An 8,834-nucleotide genomic window follows, 5' to 3' on the forward strand; every position below is an offset into this window, starting at 1 on the left:
TTCGTTTTGATTTCAACCCTTTTTTCTTTTAAAAAAATGTTCATATAAAAATATATAAAATAAATAAACTTCTAAACAAAAAGCAGTTTTGAAACAGAAAATCGAAAGGGTCAACATTTTCAAAATGTTTTTTTTTTCCAAAAAATTTTCCTAAATGAAATATAGTCAAAATTCGTACCGTTTTGAAAACAAATAAAGGGGGTTATTTGTGTGCTTCTTCTGGTGCAGAAATGGGCACGGTGTGCTCTTCTTAAAATCTGTCACCATCATGACGTAGACACTCTGCTCAGCTAACAGCTGTGAAGGTTTTGCTTGGTAACGATTCCGTACAGCACCTTCCATTGGTTTCGCTCACTGGTTAACATGAGCCTGCGTTTAATTTGATCAAAGCCTCAGAACCAAATGCTTTGTATTAGAAAAAACAATAATAGCAATCCCACCTTGTGCTTTGATCAGTTTTGAACACTTTAAGCTGCTTGTACAATAACACAGCTTTCTGGTTCTAGAAAGCTGCTGTGGAATGAATGTGGAGAGCCAGAATTCTGAATGAGGCAGGAGGAAAAAACAAACGAGTTCAAGGAAGATTCAAGACATAATGAAGGCCACATTGTCAGCCCCGTATTTACATAGGTGAGCAGGGACTCCCATGAATAGTCTGGCACTACTTTTGTGAGTTAACTGCTCACTGCCATGAATACGGACTCACAATCTTGCCCAGGCATCATTGAGAACATTGGGCAAGATTCCAATGTCCTTACTCAATAGTACTTTACTTCAAAAGGAGTCAATAGGAGTTTGTTACTAAACCAGAGCACGGGTCCCAGAATCTGGCCCGCTGTTACTGAGATTCTAAAACACTGCCAGGTGCCCTGCCAGCAGTGCTAGGCACCCTGGTGGACAGGCATATAACAAGATCAACGGCTTATTTCAGTGGGAACAGACTTGATCGAATGAAGTAATAAGACTTAGAGGGGAGTTTTGACTGTCTAGGAGATTCAGCATTGGGCCTTTAATTTGTGGGTTAAACTAATTATCTTTCCGAAATTACAGTTACAGTAGAGGCTTGAAGCTGTTAGAAAAAGAGCATTATTGTAACGGCCTACCCAGGACTGAACTTGATGGAACGCCTGTGGAGTTACCCTTGTTAGACTAAGTGGTGGAGCTCTGTGCTAACCTCCCACTCGAACGTGACATATGACAAATTATTTTAATAGGTGCTCTTTTTATGGGGATATCTGTAGCCAAAATTCAGAAAAAGCCTTTCTTTCATGGTTGTAGAAATAAAACCGACATTGAGATCAGTGTGATTTTCCATTCAGGTTTCTATGTATATACTGTAGATCTTGCTGTGATCTGGAGGAGGCACTTTGTTTGCTGCCTATATTCCTTAAATTAATATCTGAATTAATTAATCTCTATAATGTGCTGATTTGTATTGTTTGTTGAACATGGGCTCCCTCTGGTGGTTGGTGTAGCAGCTGCACATGTTCATGGATGACCCACCATTCCTTTCTGTCCCACAGGCCAAATCGTATTCTCATGTTCTTATCCTCCTCCACCTCACCGCTTGCAGTCTCCCCCTTTTGACCTTACCCCACTAAAGTCTATCCAAAATGCTGCTGCCAAAATAACCTCTCTCACCCATCACTTAGCTCAGATCACCCCCCTTGTCTTGAGCTGATAAATTCTCTTCCTTCACACTGTCTCCTATGCAACCCCCTTCTGGGAGGAGTGCCCCATAAACATCCCCATTTTCTCTGCCCTGGGTTGGATTGGGATTTATGACCCACAGATGAAAGGCTGTGCAACCTGGTACCAATCCCCTGAGCCATCCTTGCTCCATTTTGTGTCTTGTTTTTGTTGCCCTAGACAAAACAGATTCCTTCCTGAGTCTGGGTACAGATCTCACCTCTGCCGTATTGTGTTGCTTATTCACAGCTTTTGGAAATGCGAAGACGATTCGTAATGACAACTCCAGCCGATTTGGTAAATACATCGACATCCATTTCAACAAGAGGGGAGCCATCGAAGGGGCAAAGATTGAGCAGTACCTGCTGGAGAAATCTCGAGTCTGCAGACAGGTGAGGCAGTTGAGAAAAGGCAGGGGTGTGTATTGGTCTTTCCTTTCTTTGGCTATCAGCAGGCTCATCCTCCTAGCAGAACTGATTCCTTCCTCTTCTGCTCCAGGCCCAGGATGAGCGGAATTACCATGTATTTTACTGTATGCTGAAAGGAATGACACCAGAACAGAAAAAGAAGCTGGGTCTTGGGAAAGCCACTGATTATAACTACCTCGCTATGGTAAGAACAGCAGAGCAAGATCTTGGGGAGCACTGCTTGGGCCTTGTGACTTTTCCTGATTATCTCTGTATATAAGGGAGTTACAACCAGAGCTGCGAGAAATGTTCCCTAACCTGAAACCGTGTGGGACCCACATGGGAGCTTTGAGATTTGTTGCAAATTTGAGATCCAGCCTAGAGATCTGTGGTAGCTCTTTGCTCCTACAGGAGTGAGCCCCACAGCCTTAGATTAGCCGCTGAAGGCGTCCTGTCTCCTGCATGTCGGGGCTTCTCTACTTCCATTTCTCCTGAGGAGTGGACGGTTGAGGTGCTGTTTTTAGGTATGCTCAGCCCAGACCATTTAACGTTTATTTGGAAATGAGGGCCGAGACCTTAAATGTGACGCGATGTTCTAGCAGAAAGCAGTGGAATGAGTGGAGACCAGGGCTGATGAGCATGCAGTGATCTGAGTTCTGAGGAGGTGTGCTGCTGCAGTCTGCACTAGCTGGAGATTTCTCAGGGCTATGCTTTCAAGCCCAAGTAGATTTCACCGCCATAACCCAAGTGGGAGGTGGCAAAGGCATGTATAATCAAGTTATCATCAACATGGGTGAACAGTTGGAGATGGTGGAAAGTGTTCCTTGCAGCCCAGCATCAGTGAGGAGTCCAGAAGGGGAGGACTCCTGTACTGCAGTCTGTCTTGACCATTTGTGGCCATGTGTCCCAGACTTCTGGCATGTTTTCTTCTGTCACTATCTTGCTAGGGTTTAACGTTGGTCAGCCCTTCCCTATCCATGGGGGGAGGGACAGCTCAGTGGTTGGAGCATTGGCCTGCTAAACCCAGGGTTGTGAGTTCAATCCTTGAGGGGGCCATTTAGGGATCTGGGGCAAAAATCTGCCTTGGGATTGCTCCTGCTTTGAGCAGGGAGTTAGACTAGATGACCTCCTGAGGTCCCTTCCAACCCTGATATTCTATGATTCATATGCTGATCTCAGTCAGACACAGGGATAGATGGATGGCAGTGGTGTGGTTGCAGGTCTGTTTGGACAATACTTTTGTAGAATACTTACAGTAGGGCCAAATCCAGAGGTCCATAGTCAGCTTTCATTCATTCATTGCTTAGAAAATGCCCATGGACTTCAGCGGAAACTTAGCTGAGTGAGAACTGAGGATTTACCTCATAATATGAGATTTCTTTTTCAATTGACTTTAGTGGGGAAAATGCTAGGGCCCAGTATACAATATGGCTACAGATTTCTGTACCTATGCTGCTTCCTGCATGCACTGCATACACTGTGTCACTGCCCTTCCTTCCCAGGGTAACTGCACTACCTGTGATGGCAGAGACGATAGTAAGGAGTATGCAAACATTCGCTCTGCAATGAAAGTCCTGATGTTCACCGACACTGAGAACTGGGAGATCTCAAAGCTTCTGGCAGCCATATTGCATATGGGGAATTTGCGGTATGAAGGTAAGTGGAAAATTGTTGCATATTTATTTATTTTAAATGCTGAACTAACTCGGATGCTGATACATTGTCCAGGTGCCAAAGCCAGTGAGATAACCAAAATACCTAGCTCTTGTTTAGTATTTTTCATCTGTTGCTCTCAAAGTGCATTACAAAGGAGGTCAGTAGCATTATCCCTGTTTTACAGATGGGGAAACTGAGGCACAGGGAGGGGAAGTGACTTGCCCAAGGTCACCCAGCAGGTCAGTGTCAGAGCCAGGAAGAGAACCCAGATCTCCTCACTCCCAGGCTAGTGCCCTGCCCACTAGCCCACACTGCCTAAAGACAGAGTCTCTGCCCAAAGAGCTTGCCGCTGGAATTGAATGTGTACCTTGAATTTCATACATACTGAGCTCCCCAAATTGTGCTTGATGTAAGTGGGAGCAGCAAGTGTTCAGCACCTCTGAAAATCAACCTGGAGCAGTCTATTTAGCTACCTACCCCAGGAACATCTGTGGTCCTTAATATAATGGTATCTGACCACCTTACAATCTCTAATCAGGGGTATCAAACTCATTCCATATGGCTGGCCTGATCCAATACCCTATCATTTGGCATGGGCCACATTCAGCAGAAGTGATTCAAATAGAATTGGATGAATATAAACCATGTTGGCAATTGCTTTCATTTATTGTATGCCCCTCCAGTGCCCCTTAAATGCTACCATGTGGTTCTAAACCTGTGCGTGAGGTCCTGCTGGATTGCCACGCTGGAGTCTGGACTATGAGCATGTAATTTGTAGATTGCACCAGTGTGTTGTGCTCTATCTCCCCCGGGTGGAACCTGCTGGCACGCACTAAATGTTCCTTAGTGTCCTGTTTGAAACAGGACTACATCAATGCACACTAGCAGGGTCTACACGGGGCAGTTAGAGTGAAGCATGCTGGTGCGCTCTACAAATCACACCCCTGTTGTGAGGACTCTGGGGTTGCGTAGACAAGCCCACAGATCCCTGGAGAGTCGGCGGGCCGGATGAAACTGTTCGTCTGGCTGGATCCGGCCCATGGGTCATACGTTTGACACCCCGACCTAGTGTACTGATCCTCAGAACCCCCTCTGAGGCAGGGCAGTGCTGTTATCCCATTTGCCACATGAAGGACTGAGGCAGAGAGAGACTAAGGGTAACACTTTCAAAAACGCCTCTGTCTTATTTTCAGAAGTGACTTAGGCACTTAGGAGCCAAAACCCCGCTGACAGTCAATGGGATTTACTCACTGGAGTGCCTAAATCACTTTTGACAATGAGATTTAGGCTCCTAAATCAGTTAGGCATTGAGAGTCTGAGCCCCGCCACCACACCTAAATGCCTTTAAAATCTGGGCCTAAGTGACTTGCCCTAGGGCCAATAGGAAGTCTGTGTCAGAGCAGGGATTTTAACTAAGCCCAAGGCTAATGTGCTGACTATCAGACCATCTTTCCTCTCCTTTTTTAAGGCCCTGTTGTGCCCGGCTAGCATGTGGGTGTGACGGGGGTGGTGCCTTTCTCCTACCTTGTGCCACTTTCTTAAAGGTCAGGCACTTCTGAAGCCCCTCCCTACTCTTCTGGGCAGTGGGGAAGAGGCGGGATCATGGTCTTGCCTCCCTCTGCATGGGCGCCATGGAATGGGACCATTGCAGCTTAGGAAATGAGCCTCACCCCAGAAGGGTGAAGGGGTGTAGCAGCAAGGTCCTGCATCGGGAGCTACAAGAGGAGTTTGGCCTCCTCACCCCGAGGGATGGTGCAGCTCGTCACCGTCCCCAGCTGAGCCATACGTTACAAGCTTCTGATCTAGTCTGTCCTTTGAGACTGACCGTGGGTGTACGGTGCGCGTGGCAGTCAGAAGGGGTCAGATGGAACGCCCTAGCAGGGAGCGCTCCGTAACCTAGATGAAAAGGGACTGACCACACAGGCAGCTTCTGCACATGTCTTCTCTGTGACTTTCCTCATGCAGCACGGATGTATGATAACCTGGATGCCTGCGAGGTTGTTCGCTCTGCGTCGTTAATCACTGCGGCTTCGTTACTGGAGGTCAGTTGCTCTTCTGTCATATTACCTTGTTTGTTTCTTCCTGGGATTGCTTATTCCTTATATTATGATAGCGCCCAGAGACCCTGGTCTAATCAGGACTCATTGTGTAGGGTGCGGTGCGAACAGAAGTAGAAGCAGTCTCTGCTCATGAAGGACGTAGAGAGCCTAATTGCCATTTGTGATCCAGCTGCTTTACCCTATTCTGGCAGCATAAAGTGGGTGCACACTGATTGAAACCTCTCTCTGGGGAGAACCCCAGGCGTAAGGAGGTTCCCCTGGTGACATATACTTGCTGGAATGGCCCACACCTTTTGTAGCTCCGACCACTGGGCTCCTGGCCCCTAGAGTGTGATGCATAGGTTAGAGCAGCCCTGAGGCTGCTCTCATTTACATCAAGGGTTGAGCATGCCCCTGGCAAGATTGAGACTACAGGGTGCTGTAAAGTTACTCAGGTGTATAAGTATTTGCAGGATCAGACCTATAAACCCCAGGAAAAGTGGTTTTGTTGTTCTAGGTGCTCTCATCACATTCCGGTTACACCTTGCACTAATGTGCAGTAGCACTTCACAGGTTAAAAGGGCTTTACAAACATGGACTAATCCATCCCTGCAAAAGCCTCTGTGGCATAAATGAGTGGATGTTAGCCCCCGGCTGTGGCTGGGTAAACCAAGGCAGAAAGGTTGAGTGAGTCACCCAAGGGAGTGACTGTGGAGGTAGTCAGTGTTTAAGCTGAGACTGGAACTCAGGAGTTCTTCGCTCCCAGCCCTGCAATCAGACCAGTAGACCATGTCTTTCCAAAGAGCTGTCTGTGTTCTGTATCAATCGGCTGTATGTTGTTGTTCCATGCTCAGGTGGACCCTCAGGATGTGATGAACTGCCTTACTAGCCGCACAATAATCACGAGAGGAGAGACCGTCTCCACCCCGCTCAGCATGGAGCAGGCGCTGGATGTGAGGGACGCTTTTGTCAAGGTAACGCCCAACGTGCGCTCGTTCTGGCGTTTTCTTTTTAAAACGTACACCCGCCTGTTTTCGAACTGATTTAGACTCTCCATCACTAGGAAGTTATTGATCTCAATCGGGGCATCAGTCGCTGCGTGGGATTCTCTGGCCTGCGTTATGCAGGAGGTCAGATTAGATCTAATGGCCCAGTCTGGCCTTGCCGTCTATGGCTCCGTGTTAGTGCCAGTTATGGGGAGCACATAGAGGGCTATGTCATGAACTGAGATGGGCCTAAGCCAGAACCTCAGGTTTCAAATCTGGACCTGAGCCCATCTGGACTCAAGCAGCATCCAAATGTAGCTCTTCGGGTCTGTCTCTGTAATGGGTTGAACCAGCACTATGAGTCTGAGCTCTTCTGAACTTCAAGGAAATGCAACAGCCCCAAACCCAAGGCCAGATCCTTAGCTGGTGTAAAACAAAGTGGCTCCAGTGCCATCAGTCGTCCCCAGAGCTGAATGTTATGCTTCAGGCTTATCTGTAGCAGTAAGTTAAAGAAAGACAGACAGCACAGAAATACTATGCAGTGAGGAGGTCTGTGTAGGTGTTACAGTAGCATCAGAAAGGACACAGCCCACGTGGATTCGGGGGCAATGAAGGCTTGTGTTATGGTGTGAAGGAGGTATGCTGTTTGCATCACAGCATAGGGTGTACCACACAAACAGTGCCCTGATCCTCGAAGGCAAGCGCAGACCTACCCTACCCCCTAGCGCCTGGCTCAGGTACAGCAGGTCAGTTCCTTGGACTGCCTGACTGGTGTGCAGTGAGGATGCCCCCAAACCTGCAAAGTTCAGATCTGTCTCCACGTCCACATGGGAACTTCCTCCAGGTTTGTGGGGATTTGGATCTGAGGTTTTAGATCAGGCCCATCTCTATGAGCTAAGATCAAATGTAAGTTGTCTCTTGGCCTATCCAAGGCCGTGATCAAGTGTCTTGATGTTTTTGGTCTTTTGGCCTCGAGATGAAAACCTTGTCTGTGTCTCTTGGAACTTGAAGTACAAATATTATCTAAGTTCTATCTTGGATTATGTGACACAAAGTAATGCCGCTTTGACGCCTGCAGTCCCAGGAACGCGGAGGCAGCACCAGTTAACTCTGGCTGGCTGCTGCTGTGCAGGGCCTTACTGAGGGAGGACTTTCTTTACTTACATAGCAATGTCGCATCTCTACTGATCTGCATGTGGTGGATAGTAGTGCAAGAGGATTGTTTAGAAGTGCCGGCAGCCTGGGATAAATGGCTATTTCAACATTTGATCTCAGATAGAAATTGCATCTTGCAATGCAGACGAGAGCTGGACCTGTAGCACACAGTTTGCACCCAGAGCCAAGCCCACCGAAGTCTGGGGGGATTCAGATCGGGGGTTTTGCACTGGGCTGTCTTTAATATAAACCTGCAAGCTGCATGTTTCTGGGCTGCCAGCTGGGCACTTGCAGCTTTCAGCCCCCGGTTCTGTGTTAAATGGCTGCCACTCTGAAGCAATCGCCTTGCAGTGGAATGCGTCCTTTGGGGGAAAGTCCGGTTTGTGGGGCTTGTACTGGAGAGGGGATGTCACCACAGGTGTCAGGCCAGCAGGGTGAACCACAGCCATGTCTCACCGAGCTCCGTCTCTTTGATGATTCAGGGAATCTACGGGCGGCTTTTCGTGTGGATTGTGGAGAAGATCAATGCTGCCATTTACAGGCCTCCCTCCCACGAACTACAGAGTGTCAGGAGGTCCATTGGTCTTCTCGATATCTTCGGCTTTGAGAACTTCACTGTGAACAGGTACAAATCCTGAGACGGCATTGCAGAGCCCTGTCTCCAGCTGCCTGCACCTAGGGCCTGCAGTTAAACCACCTTAGGCCTGGTCCACACTAACCCCCCACTTCGGACTAAGGTACGCAAATTCAGCTACGTTAATAACGTAGCTGAATTCGAAGTACCTTAATCCGAATTTACCGCGGGCCCAGGCGCGGCAGGCAGGCTCCCCCGTCGATGCCGCGTACTCCTCTCGCCGAGCTGGAGTACCGGCGTCGACGGCGAGCACTTCCGGGATCGATCC

General features: G+C 48.1%; 1 protein-coding gene across 1 annotated transcript in view; it reads left to right on the top strand.

Annotated features, from left to right (window-relative positions):
* MYO7A (myosin VIIA) overlaps window positions 1–8,834 on the top strand; it is a 92,267-nt gene that overhangs the window by 20,860 nt on the left and 62,573 nt on the right. The window contains exons 6-11 of the mRNA XM_026651583.1: window positions 1,939–2,081; window positions 2,188–2,301; window positions 3,599–3,752; window positions 5,718–5,794; window positions 6,646–6,765; window positions 8,415–8,557. Of these exons, the coding sequence (XP_026507368.1) occupies window positions 1,939–2,081; window positions 2,188–2,301; window positions 3,599–3,752; window positions 5,718–5,794; window positions 6,646–6,765; window positions 8,415–8,557 (751 nt within the window). The remainder of the gene's footprint in view (window positions 1–1,938; window positions 2,082–2,187; window positions 2,302–3,598; window positions 3,753–5,717; window positions 5,795–6,645; window positions 6,766–8,414; window positions 8,558–8,834) is intronic.

The sequence above is a fragment of the Terrapene carolina genome, unplaced genomic scaffold, assembly GCF_002925995.2.
Source record: "Terrapene carolina triunguis isolate 2854851 unplaced genomic scaffold, T_m_triunguis-2.0 Scaffold97, whole genome shotgun sequence".
Taxonomy (NCBI): domain Eukaryota; kingdom Metazoa; phylum Chordata; order Testudines; family Emydidae; genus Terrapene; species Terrapene triunguis.